Here is a 14,345-nt window from a genome sequence, read left to right as displayed (position 1 = left end):
GAATTTTTGCTAGAACACCATTCGATGCATCAACACTGGATATTCGATGCATCGATACTGAATACTCAACAGTATTCGATAAGTATTACCCTATTCGCTTTATGTTTTTTACAACGCTGGTCCGATTTTGAATTTTCACACTGTTGCATTGGTCCATACTCCTGCTCCTAGTTCCATTTTTGCTATATAAGGAAGATTTTTCTTCCCTGAAAGAAGGTGTTTTCAAAAAAAAGGTAAAAAAAATTGTAGAAATAAAACTCCATGAAATGTTAAATGTTCATCTTTTTATTCAATAAGATAAATTTGTATCGATTTATTCAAAATTATCTTTGCACCTTGTCTTTTTCATTATTATTTCATTCATGTCTAGTGATTAAATTATTATTATTTTTCTTGTTATCCATTTATGTCATGTGGGTTTTCCAATGTTTTTGACTTACGTAATATTATTTCCATTGTTTTGTTTTCTATTTCATCCACAACGAAATTAAAACAAAACACACAACCCATTGTGTGTGTGCGTTACTGCACCACTGCTAATGGATTCTGTCGTTGAACTTGGGATCCAAATCATTTTCAAAGTTAGAAACAGAAACACAAATTAATGCATCTAGATTCAACGAGAAATTGGCCTGCATGTATGTTCAGTACACCGAAAAGGCCAGTTTATTACAAATTCCATTCTGTGTGTGTAGACTGTAGACTCACATGTCTAAAATCCTAACAATAATTTTAAGCACAAAATACGTTTTCGAATGAATGAATGTTAGTTTTTTTTTCTTTCTCTATCGTTTTTCTTTTTTTTTTTCCTCCTCAAATAGAATAACATTGCACAAAAGAGACAACATGTGTTTGCACAATTTTATTCAAACAAAAAATTACGTGTATCCCATTTAGAAAGAGTGGCGGAGCTTGTTTGATAAGAGCGAGCAGCTGTGCACATCGACTGCTTGAAAATTTTATTCTGCCTTATTTTTGTTGGTTAGCGCGCGCATTTGTGTGTTGCTTTGTTGCCCATTTTCAAGCATCGGTGTGCATTAATTTGCATTGATATTTTATATTTTTTTTTGCATTTAAATTACAATTAGACTACGTTTGTTTTTAGTGTGTATTGACTTACAACAACAATAACAATAAACAGAACTATAATCACAAAAATAATTGTGGGAAAACTGTTGATGTGTACTGGGTTGGCTGGCGGGTATTTAAACTGGTTAAAATTTAGCCGTGCGCGTACATGTTCATATCGTTTTACCATTGCCAGTCGGAAAATTCAGGGCAATTGCATTTAAATTATGATTCGTCGGTATGCTCGAGTAAAATCACATCGTGTGCAAATGAGAAATCGACAGAGAGCTTTTTCGGTGTTACCGTTCGAAACTAAACGTTTTGGAATACAACAAAATTGATGTCGATATTAACATTCAAATCCATTCGTTTTGCTGCTGCCGTTGCATCGGTTTTGTTCATTCATAACACAAACCGCAATCCAACTTGTCATTCTCGACTGGCCGAACAAAAAGCTACACACTCAAAGTTATTACATTTGTAATTGGTGCAACCAGTTTTAGCGCCAGACAGAGAAAGAGAGAGAGAATGAGATAGACAGACACTGAACTGAACAGCTGCATTTCGTAACGTGAAAAGTCACAATATAACCAACAATGTGCATTAAATCAAATGTCTAATTGCATAATAATGTTCGTACAATGTAAATTGATGAATGTTTTGCATAACAACTTACACACACGGCACATCGGTTATTATCATCATACCAAGCGATTTTCTACGAAAATTTCTACCATAGATGTCAGCAGATATTATCTGCCATTGATGCTCTCAGTTTCGGTTACAAATGAAATGGTATTCTGTGTTTTTGTGTTTGTGTCTATACTCGAATAGTTTGACTGAACAGTGAACACACCGTTCTAATTATACTTCTACGTCATTTAAATTGACGTGTATGTGCCCATTGTCTGTGTATATGTGGATGAAATACCTGTGAATAGGTCAATTTTCAAATAATTCTAGTCTTTCAATTCGGTTGAATACAACATACAACAATTTGATAAAATGCCGAGAGGGCAAAAGATGAAAATAACCAAAGCCGGTATTTACCATTGTAATCAAGTCATCAAGAGCTTCAATTTAAGGGTAAAACATTTGAGAATCTTTAATTTTGAAATACAGATCTGTACTTTCCAAAAACAGAAACCTGCTCTCTAATTGGTAAGGTGATGAGTATTTTGGCCGTTGGCAAAATTGCTCCCGGGCTGAAGAAATGGTGAGATTGACACCAAAAAAAACTTTATCAAAAGCTTGCCGAGCATCTCTGACGCAATGTAAGCATCTCTCACGTAACGATTGCAAGAAAAAAGAGGAAATATCCCATGCGAATTGATCTCACATGCGCGCAATGTTGCCGTTTGATTTCAAGACTATACTCTTTTTCAACAAATATGTTGAAGCACCCCCGAAAAAAGAAAACACAAAACAAGGAATCCGATTTCTATGAGCTATAAACATGAAAACGTTGATGGTGATTAGCTTTCCTAATATGAAAATTATTTTTTTTCGATAAATTAGGTTGTTTGGTTTTTTGATTGAATTACACTAACATTTTGTCTGTCTGTCTGTCTGTCTGTCTGTCTGTGTGTGTGTGTTTTCTGTTGCACATCTTAAGACTATGCTCTTACGCTACTATTTGAACAGATGGAATTAAATCACAAAAAGCAAATACTCTTTATTCCACTTATTTGTTTCAATTTTTTTTTCATGCTGGAAATTTGACTTCGCATCTATTACACTCTCATATCATATTATTTTGCTGTTTATTTATTTCATTGTTTGACTTACTCGAATTGTATGTTTTTTTTCGTAAATAAATATTAAATTACATATTCTTAAATCCATTCAATTCTCATATAAAATACTTTTTTTTAATAAAAACTGTGTTCTTTTTTTCCTCATTTAGACTACATTTATCCGAATTGAACAGAAGCGGAAAACAACGAAAGGGATTTCTATTCATTTTTATGTTTAGTTTAGTATAGGCGGTGATTATTCACACAAAAATTGGCGAGAATTTCATTTCAATATTTTTGAATGCGGTCGAAAAATCAAAACTATTGACCGGAAGTTCCGGTCCAATTCCGATATATTGGAATAAAAAGCTCAGGCCATTTTTATGTGATTGGATTCAGAACTGTATAGAGAAAAACCGAATTTGGCGTTCATTTTTTTTATCTATATCCTCATAATAATAATGAATAAATTCATGTAAATTCGAATAGATTTCACGAATATTAAACATGTAATGTGTGTAATGTTATTTGGTGTGTGTATGGGTGTGTTGTTGTGTGAGTGAAAAAAAGAACCATTTTTAGGTTAATTAGTATTACCTAAATTAATTAGTTCTTAATGTGGTTTGTGATTTATAGAAATGTTTGTATGTATATTATGTTTTGTGATTGTATTTTTGGCTTTTGTTTCATTTTTTTTCACGTCCGGGTCAGGGTTCATCGAGAGTGAATTAAAAAATAATTTTATTTTGCAAATGAGAAGGGAGAGAGAGAGAGCATTAAATATTTCATATTTAAACCACTAAATAAACGATCATTTTTGTGTAAATATAATCAAAATATTTTAATTTGCGGTCGCGCATTCGGTTGTTTCCTGCATTTAAAATGAACAACAACAAAAAACTAAATAAATTTACCGCGTGGTTTGGTTTTTCTAGTGAATTAGCGGCGAATGCTGTGAATCACTGAAGTCAACTGTGTAATACATGTCATTTTCGAGGTTCATGGCTAAATGTCGCTGAAAACGCGGTACTTGCTGACTCAATGGTGGCGGATGATAATTGAGCGCACTATTTGTACCACCACCAGCGTTGTTGCCATTCGAACCATTTGGTTGGTTTAAAGCTGTTGTGCTGGCTATTTTATTCGATGATGATAAATGCCCCTTTCCACTGAGCCAATGACGTGGATTATTCAGCTGCTGCTTTGCCCGACGACCAAATCCGAAAATCGGAATCAATTGATGCTGTCGCGTTGTGAATCGTCGGTACGATTTGTGGAATTTGCAATGGCACACGATTACCTATGACGCCGAAAAAAAGCAAATAAGTGCGCAAAAAAGAAAGAAGAAGAAGAAGAATAAAAAAGAGAATAAAAACGAAAATTATAAGACCATAAAGGAAATGATTATTTTATTTTCTTTGATTGCAATATTTCACTTTCTCGATTGGGCAGCGGAAAATCACTCTACTCATAAAAATTCTTCATTAATATTATTTGCTAACGTAATAGTCTTTTTATTTGGTCATTTTTTCCTCCTTCTTCCTGAAAGTGTTCCTCCCTCCGCTCTGTCTGTGTTTTCCTCTTGTTTGGATTACCGTCATTTCCGCTCCAAATTGAAGCGATCAGCAAAACCAACATAATCCACTCAATTTATTTGGATTTGAGTTTAAGACAAAGAGAGTGAGCGATTTTTATCCCGAAACGTTGAGACGCATGATATTGCACGAATTCGGAAAATGGTGATTAATTACTATGTGTCAAATTAAACAGAGGAGACCACCATCACCGACAAAAACGATGTGAACACCAGTAGAATGCAACGAAAACAAATGGCACACAATTGAAGCCCATTTAACCGACGATGAGAGAATTATTGAAAATGAATCAGCTTATCGGGCTTAGTTCAATTGATTTTGAATTTGCGTCTCACTCTCGAATCCAATCCAATTCAATCCATCGTTGCCGTCATTAATTTGAATTAAAACAAATGCGCACTTTACCCATTCAATGGATTCACAATACACACAGAGAATGAGAGAGAGAGAGAGAGAGAGAGAGAGAGAGAGAGAGAGAGAGAGAGATCGATAAAGCTGCATTGCCGAAGCCGTTGTAGCTCTATAGCTATATAGATGTTCGAGATAATCGGAGCGATAACAGCAAACCGCCTGATTGAATTTATTAAGTTTGAAATTGTCGCAATATTTTCTCTAGACGACAGAAATATGGTTGCATTTCGGAGCCATCGATTACGGCTATGAATCATGGTGAATAAATTGCATTTTGCAAAGTGTGAGCGGAGAGTGAGTACACTCGATCTGGGTGTTTTTTTTTTTAGTTGAGCTGGACTAGGTTGAATGAAATGATTCATGCCACATTTGTCGATTCATATCTCTCTCTGTCGCTTATCGGTGGTCGAACGGCATTCAGTCGAACGGAAGACAACTGGGCATAAATAAAATGAACAAATGGAATGCACGCGTGTTCGGCTCGAATCATGCCAATATAGGAAAATCTTTCGAAATACATACATTTATATAATGTATTTATATTGCAAAGTCTTGGCTCAATTGTTGATCTTCGTCTTTTACTTTTTCGTTCGTCCATCCGGTGGCTCGTGAGTTTCATTGTTCCTCTGGCCATTGCCAATGCATTCATTTCACTCACGTTCGTTTCATACACTTCAAACCACATCTGAATCCCCAATTCACTTAAGTAAATAAAAATATAACGCTGGGATTCGCAAATATTTCAACTATTTCGAGTGTGCAAGTGTATGTGTGTTGCGAGTCAGCGAGCGAGCGAGCAAGCATGACTGAGCTGAAAACCATATAGTTGAAAAGAACTACAAACATTTTCATTTCTCTGAGCATTTTCATTCGGATTATTGCGTTTCTATTTCAGTTTATCCGCCTCGAACTGCTTTATCTGGGATCATTCTCCTCGACAGAATCGCAAAATGCATTAAAACGCAGCACAAGTGACGTGATATAATCCACTTAATACGAAGAGTTATAAGCGCTTTATTTATAAATATATGTATATACCATGTAGGCCATGGCAGTTGTTTACGTGTACCAAATGCATTCTGCTTTTATGTACCAAAGAGATAAGAAAGTTTTTTGTGCCATACTTTTGAACACAATGTGTCGTACCACCAGCACCAGCACCAGATGGAACGTGGTTATGTGGATGTTTAATGTGTGATGATGTTTATCATTGTGAATGTGCGACTTTTCAATGAACACCATCGAATTTGTTAATTGACATGTTGGCATTGGCCAAGAGTAAAAACTTATTGCCATCGAATAAAAGATGAAAAAGGAAAAACTAAACCCAAAACCAAAGACCTGTCACATCAAAACTGATTCAAATGCGAACCTGATGATAGAAACTGAATCATACTCACCACGATGGCAACAATGAAAATGGCTGTAGCAAAAGTTCCAACTGCAATGTATGCATTGTGCAATCCAACCGTGTTTCCCTTCGAGATAACTGCACTGAAGCTTGAGTCGGCAAAAGGTCGTGCGTGGGTCGTTGCTGAATCCGCATCAGATAGTACATCGTTGGTATTCACCACACCATCTAGAATAAATTCATCTGAAACGGAGACACACACATGCACAATGTGAATTTCACATATACACCGAGACACACAGAAACACAAAAGAATTCGTTTGCTTTAATTTTTTTCCGTCTATTTTCACGATAACTCAAAGAGGAAACTCTAGAAAATTATATTTGATTTCACATCATATTACAAGAAAAAGAAGAAGTAAACTACAATAAAATGGCAAAGAAAGTTCCAGTTCGTTTCCAAACGTATTCACGTTCTGATGAACAAATTCAATTCCAAATTTAGTTGGAGCAAAAGTGAAAAATAAACGGAATGAGAGAGAGAGAATTTTTCTTACCTTCGCACATTTTTCCCGTGAAACCTAAAAGAAATGATGAAAGAAAAAAAGACGATGACATGAAAATGTTGAAGATAATTGATAAAAATGTTTTGAGTCGTTGTTGTAATAGAGTGCAACAGCGTAAAAATGTGAACATACCTGCACGACATGCACAATAGAATGATTCTTCGCTGGTCCAGCAGCTGCCACCGTTAGCACAAGGGTTGATGTTGCATTTCTGTAAGCAAATATTAACAGATATACAAAATGTGTAGAACAAATGCCATGAAAATTAATAAACTGTCAATTAAATGGTAAAACGAATGCAAGTTGAGAGCATTATCCACCCACATACATAGCAATGAATGTGTACAGAGCATATAATCTTCTCTACCCCAACGGTAGGGAGGCAAAGTTTTTCCACACCACTCAACGTATAATAATAACACCAAAGCGCTGCTTAACACTTTAGTTCACGGATGAATGGGAATGAAATGGCACAACATCGCATTGGGATTTGAATGTGTTTATTTAGACGCGATATTATCGTAATTTCAAACAAGAATAACTCTGAAATTCGCTTTTATTTCTTCATTTTGAATGGAGTGAATCGTCGTTACAATCAATTAGCCGGATTTCCACCATCACCATCGCCCTCCATTAACTTGAGAGCATACGAATGAATTTGACGAGACATGGAATAAAATTTTACCTTCGCTTCAGTGAGAACTTCACTTTTCACTTCAGCATTTTCGTGAGAAATATTTATTTTTGTGTGCGCACTGCGCACTGTGTTTTTATGATGCCGTCAAACTTTTTGAGACGTTGTTATGTGTCTGCTGTGTTTGTGGGAAAAAGCGAAATGATAACTTCGGTTTGAACTTGACAAACGAACATTGTGATGAGTTCGAATTAAAATTGTTTGCTCAACATTAAAGTACCATTAAATCATGGAGTCATCGGCGAACGAAGGAAAAAAAAGGTCACCCGAAAGCATCGCGCTTTAATAACTCATTCAATGAAAATTATGGTAATCACAGTCGGAAATAAATTACCGTAATCTAACGGACCAAATGTCATCTGCTATGGTAGTTTTTCGAAATGTATATGCCGTATTTTTTTTCCCGTGGAGACAAATAGATAACGCTGTTACACGATTTCATTGTCGGCATAAATGGTAAAAGCGTGTTTGTGAGTGTATAAATGCGGGCATTTCATCACCAAAGTGTCATGGTTTGACATTTCAAATGTACGCATTTGAAAACTCTTTGCCCATTTTACGGAAAATCTTGCTCATCCGGTTGATGGCAGCGGACAAAATATGCACCCGTTCACGTTCTTTGTCGTTGTCGTCAGTACTCGTCATTGCTTACAGTACCTAAGTTTATAAGTTTATAATGTTATTTCTGTAGCTCTCGCTTTGAACGTATAATGCAATAAAAACGCAATATGCGCTCAGTTCAGTGGGTAGCACGGTACATGGCCGGAAAAAAGTGCTAGCGAACCATTACCATAACCAGGCAATAATATTTTGCGTATGAATGGAGCGAGACTCGCTGTGAGTAAACAGGATAAAGAGAGAGAGAGAGAGAGAGAGAGAGAGAGAGAGAGAGAGAGTGTGTGTGTGCGCACGAAAGTGGAGCACACATTCAACAAAACCAATTTTATGTCCGCAGACAGAAATCCATTAAGTTTGAAATTATGAATGCATGCTTCAATTTATTGCTTCGATGGGATCATAGCCGTCGCATATAGCCCAGATACTAATAGTATCATACTACTCTTTCGCATTTGTGTTCCGCTCGAGCAAGCTGAAACACAGAGAGCGAGAGTGAGAAAGAGAGCCGAACGCAATAAGATCGACGCATACATAAACTATCAACAGTATGTGAGCGTAGAATGGGTGCTAACTGGTTATTCTTTTCGACACGTCGACCGAAACAATTGCGAATGTATAAGGCGAATGTGGGACGATCAACATGGAACGCAGTAGAAAAGTCGTCGTAAACGACAGACGCACATCGCTTATATCGAAACCATATGAAAATGTGCTTTTCACACCCGCTGTCTCTTTCACACTCTTTTCCTTCCACTCTTACGCAAACGATGCAATATATATCGGAAGGTGACCGATGTGAGCACATAAAAAAGTGAAAGAGCGAGAAAGAGTTAGGAAAAAAATGGAAATAATAAATTATTCAAAATAATAATTTTCTTTTGACCCGTTTCATCGTTGTTACGATGCGATGTATATATCAAGTGTAGCACAGCACAGCACATGAGATACACGGATTAAAGTATTACTCTTTTTTTCTATGAGCGCGTGCACTAACGTGGAACCCATCTAACGATATATATTGAATCGGTAGTGTCTACTATTAATCATAAACATACACATTTCTATCCCATTTTCCGCACATTTCATTTTAGGTTCAATTTCAATTTACATTAAGCAGGATATATATGAAGCACACAAACACACAAGCCGAAGAATATCGGAGGAAAAAATACACACCCACAGAGTGAGATAGAGACAGAGAAGCATATTCTTTTTTTAAAACTATCAACGAAACGATGTTTCGTTCTGGGCGAATAAATAGCATCACTTTACATTTCCATATTTTCATATATAAATTTTTTGTTCTCTGTTTGGGCGATCAAAATCAGAATAAAAAAGGATTCTCTCTCGTATGTGTGTGTGTGTGCGAGAACAAAGTGAAAACACAATTTGGCTTATAAGCATATTAGGAAAAAAACGGAAAGAGAGGAGCAAAAGCTATGTCTTTTCTGACAAATGCTGGCAAACTTTGGGATTTTTTTTGTTGTTGTTGTTGGTTTCCGTCTGTTAGTTTCGGTTCGACCAATGTTCGAAAGTTGTGACGTTTGATGGGGTGGTACTCTCTGTTGTAGCAACAAATGTTCGGTGTGTTGTAGCGAATTCCATAATTGCATGTTTCAGACTGGGACCAGTGAACAAAAGTTTTGAATAGGAAACCTTTATATAAATAGATTTTGACACCACTTGCCCAGGCCGGTTCATCTTCATAGTAATTACTGGCTTCATTTATAACTCGACCACTCACAAAGTTTTCTATTGCGCACATACTTTTTTTTATTTTCTTTATATCCATATCTAACATCTATGTTCCGGTCATATTTTGCAGCAAAAACTTGATTTTTTTTGAAGAGAGATTTTTTTTATTTCGAAACGCCGTCCTCGTTGTACATTTGTTAAAGAGTACGCTTTTTCTCTGTAGCAGCATTAACGAAATTGATGAAGGATAAACAAAGTGTGTTGAAGAGAGAGCATCGAAAATTAGCCAGCTAATTAATAAAATGGATTTAGAACAAAATAAATGACATATAAAAACAATGAGGTCCGCTCTTTATTCATTATCTTGCTATCCAGAGAGACACACACACAGAGAGAGAGAGAGACAGAAAGACTATTCGCTTAAGCTCATGCTCCTTGATACTTGTTAAACTTTCTCATTCGATTGCCATTCATAAAAGGTTTTATCTTTCCAGAAGCAATTACTTTCTTTTTTTTAATGAGTTTCGCTTTTGCTGTACTAAATACAACATAATCCGGTAAAAAATGGACTTGCAACGAGAAAGTAGACACAGGCAGTGGAAAAATGTTCCGGGCACAGTGCGAAAGAGAGCGAGAGAGAGAGAGAGAGAGAAGGAAGAAAAAGGAAAAGAAAGAGAGAGATGCCCAAAACGGGAAAACTAAAACGAAAGATTAACGAAAACACTGTGTGAACATGAAATGGGCGATTATGAAAATAAATGAATGGCCAACGTGAAGATACAAAAGCTCTAACGAAAATTGCTTGTTCCTTTCAAGCCAATGGTTTTGATCCTGAAATATTTAAAATTGATCAGGTTTTCAGCCTTTTCTCTCTCTCTCTTTCTTTCAAAAAACAAGTTGCCTTTGTACGCCTCACCCCAAAATAGAACGCAATAACTTTGATCTACTTCAAATAGTTTGTGTTTTCTCTGCAGCTTTTTTTAAGGTTGAAAAATATGTCATAAAAATGTATTTGTTATTTATCAAAGAGAATTTTTCTCACATATTTTTTGCGACGAACATATCAAAACATTAATTGTTGATTGTTTTCACTGTGATCGGCTCATGATGAAAATTGCCGGTCGTGTCCAAAAATACATGAAATCGCATGAAAGTGAATGAAAAAATAAGCCAAAATAGTTGGCAGAAAAATTACGTCCATTTCCGTTTGAAAATTTGTTGCCTGGATATAGAATTTCACGGGAAATGCTGTTCATTTTAAAATGCTCACTTTTTTAATCTTCTCCCACCAATTCGTTCTATTCGAGTGAATTCAAACGTATGAAAATAAATCGCGCAAAGTGTTGTTGTTGGATGAATATAATTTCAGCATCATTAGGGATATTTTGTGTATGAAAAATAGCTGTATCCGGGATGGATGGATTTGTGAGAAGGCTTTTGACGGATTTTCGCGCATCTGTTGGTGTATTCCCTCCATCACAAAAAAGGAATTCAATCGTTGTAATTTTGTTTCTCTCTTGTTGTTAAATATTCTGAAAATAACTCCTCTAAACGTTGCATGAGTAATTACAGTGGTGAAGGCTATTCGCTGGCTGTAAAAAAGGGGAACACGGATTTTATGATAAAAACACAGGCGACATAAAGTGAACTCCCCAAATGGAAAGTAGAAAAAAGAGCAACCATAGAAGGCAATCTTCTTGCTCATTAAATGCTGTGATTTCCTTGACACTTTTTACAGTTTAAACGCTGCCACATTTATTATATGCCTACACGTAGGTAAGTTGAGACATTGTCAGCGCAACATGATACACCATCAAATTGTGCGCTCACTCTCTCTCTCTCTCTTGCTCGACACGGTGTGTCGATGCAAAGAAGCATTTCAGCGGCAGCAGCACGTGAGATAATTTCATGAAAAGAAGCGAAACGATGTCAACATTAATTCGTAATGTGTTTTAATTTCGCAGAGGTGTGAGTAGCTGTTTGCCAGGGCTTTTGTTATACCGTCGCGTCTTCAATGATGTCAATCTCGCACTGTGCATTTTACTGTCGTGTATGTACATATAGACATTTTTTGCCACTTTCAATTATGTACGAAAAAAGGCGAAAATTCACTGAAGATCTTTTCGTCTTTCTCTTATTTATTGAAGATAAAATGACGTTTTGTTCAATGAGCACCCTTTTGCGCACTGAGTTTTTTCTACGTGTACAAAGGCGAAATGTCGAAATGAGAAAGATTTATTTATAAATAAGATAGGCCAAATGAATTGAATTGGAAAAAAGGTATGATAAACCATTTGCGATTGCGAAGAACAACAAGGCATTTAACTTCGTTATTTTTCTTTCTTTCATCAATAGCAAATCGGTCGATTGTTCTTAGCGATAAGTATATTTTTAGTCTTATCGACAGAATCGAGCCCAAAGGCATCTCTCTTTCTCATTTGGTAACTGCTACACGTAAGCAGCCCATGTGTAAATAGATGGGTGGGAGGGAGTTGTCAGACGGTAACAATAGCATCGGTTGAGTGTGTCTATATGCCAGCTATCAAGGACAATTGGCCCACTTGAAGACGGTCTTTTGTCTTAGCCGGAGAGTGGGTTCTTATCAAAATTGCGATTCGGGTTAATTCTTATTCGAACCATGGTATCCGCTTTCAATTTCTGTCGACGTTTCAGCTGTTTCCAATTTTATGTGCAAAACAGCGGAAAAAAACGAGAGAAAATTCCGTTTGCAAACACAATTAAAAAGTTTTTCTTGTTTCACTTTTTTTTCCTTTCGGTTGGTGGCCATTTCCAAATTCACTCGTTTGATTTTATTGTTTGCACTTCGACGTTATTGCTCCGATTGTGATTTATACATTTCAATATTTGTCCCATACCCCATGTATTGGCCCATTGTGTATAGATCGTTTGCAATGCAAAATAGTTTCGATGAACAAAAATATCGCGCTATTCACCATGCACCGAACTTCCCAATCAATATGAAATGTAATACACTTTTTTTTCTCTTCAATTCACATTGAATATGCAGAAAACTTATTCTGTGCGCAAAACTTTGTTTGGTTTACTTTTTTGCTTCGACGTCAATTTTTCTCTCTCACGATCGAGCAGCGGCTATGCAAAGGGAAACCAATCATTGCATATGGAAAAGAAGTTTTTGAAATCGAATGCGTACGTGAAAATACAGAAAAATTTTGTTATGATTTTCAAATTGTTTTCTTTCGATGGAAACGGAAACCTAATTCACTTCCATTCATGCATTTCAGTTCAGTTCATATCGAAATACCCGACATCCATTGTCATAAATATGTATTTTGTGGAGCTGATGCCTGAAGACGGTTTCATTAAATGTTTTGATCGTAAACAATTTTCTTTTGATTGTGCTGTAATACAAGGAAGTTACTTTACTTTCATATTCATTAAAAAGTATAATTTCGGATCGACTTCACAATTGGAGAGCGGCTCATGTTCGTTTTTGGTTCTTCAAACGGAACATTATCCACTCACTGAATATGTGTACCGAATCGGCTGCAAATTCTAGGGATAATATGATAAGCGTGTTTGCTTTTTTCCTCGCTTTTCCGAGAACCCTGTAATGCGTTTCATTTTTCACTTGAAAAACTCCAATCCAATGGAATTGAGGTGTAAAGTAACGTGTATTGACTCAAATTACAATCGGTCGAATGAAAGTTTATTGAGAAACAAAAAACCCAAAGAGAAAAAAGCAAGCTAAAATTGTTGGTTCTTCTTCATTTCAGATTTTCGCCATTCTTTTTTTTGCCCACAATTTCAGAGAGGAGATTTTTTTTCTCTCTCCTTTTGCTCGTTTAGTTTTATCATTTTACCATCACTAATAACGAATTTAGCGTTCGTCAGTTGTATCATATATTTTGTGTATCGTCTCCATTGCAGACAATGAGCAAACAAAAAAATCTACAACATGATTACGTCTTCACATTGCCCATCGATGTCAATGTACAATGGATGGTAGGTGTATGGGTGTATTGCAACCATCATCAATGCTGCTAGCATCAGCGTTTCACATTCACACACACAAACAAAATACCGTTCTTTTCATGTATTTCATTATTTCTCTTCTTTTTTTCGCCTTTTTGTAAAGCAAAGAAACGAATTGAAAACCACTCGAAACACAAATACGTTTTCTGATGGAATGCTGTTTAGCAAAATGTCTCCAAAGGAACAAAGTACATCATTTTGTGTTCATCGTTGCATGAAAAAAAAGATTTGGAAAAAGCCAGCCAGCCAGCCAGAAGAAGAGTAGATAGAACAAACGGAAAAATAAATATCGAAATTGTTCGTTGTCGGTGTTTCATTTTGGGTTGGTGTTTCGTTGCTCTCAGCGAACACGTTCAGCGTGCACTGTCGACACATTGACGGCGAATAGGGTGTAGCCGATGGAGAATGCGAACCGACTGAAGAACATTTTTCATTGCAGTCTGGACGAAAACCGTTTTTTTCTCTCTCTCGCTCTCACTTCCTTTTTCTACTCTTTTTTCTTTTCTTCAGTATCTAATGTCATTCATTATGATTTAAAGTCGAATTATTGAGCCTCTTACACAGACGGCCAATTTTGTCGGTAGTGATTTGGACTAG

The 14,345-nt window shown here is 36.2% G+C and overlaps 1 protein-coding gene across 2 annotated transcripts in view; it reads right to left on the bottom strand.

Annotated features, from left to right (window-relative positions):
* Positions 1–269: 269 nt before the first annotated feature.
* Positions 270–14,345, bottom strand: part of LOC129565474 (dual specificity protein kinase splB) — a 118,253-nt gene continuing 104,177 nt past the window's right edge. For both annotated transcript variants that reach the window (XM_055440423.1, XM_055440425.1), the window contains 4 exons: positions 6,860–6,938; positions 6,719–6,742; positions 6,211–6,404; positions 270–4,104 (listed from right to left, as the gene is read on the bottom strand). In XM_055440423.1, coding sequence (XP_055296398.1) covers positions 3,736–4,104; positions 6,211–6,404; positions 6,719–6,742; positions 6,860–6,938 — 666 coding nt within the window. In that variant the 3' untranslated portion in view covers positions 270–3,735. The remainder of the gene's footprint in view (positions 4,105–6,210; positions 6,405–6,718; positions 6,743–6,859; positions 6,939–14,345) is intronic.

Source organism: Sitodiplosis mosellana, unplaced genomic scaffold, assembly GCF_009176505.1.
Source record: "Sitodiplosis mosellana isolate CC-2019 unplaced genomic scaffold, AAFC_SMos_1.0 Smas_scaffold_2, whole genome shotgun sequence".
Taxonomy (NCBI): domain Eukaryota; kingdom Metazoa; phylum Arthropoda; class Insecta; order Diptera; family Cecidomyiidae; genus Sitodiplosis; species Sitodiplosis mosellana.
The sequence above is the reverse complement of the archived record's forward strand: the minus strand, read 5'-3'. Positions and strand labels throughout refer to the sequence as shown.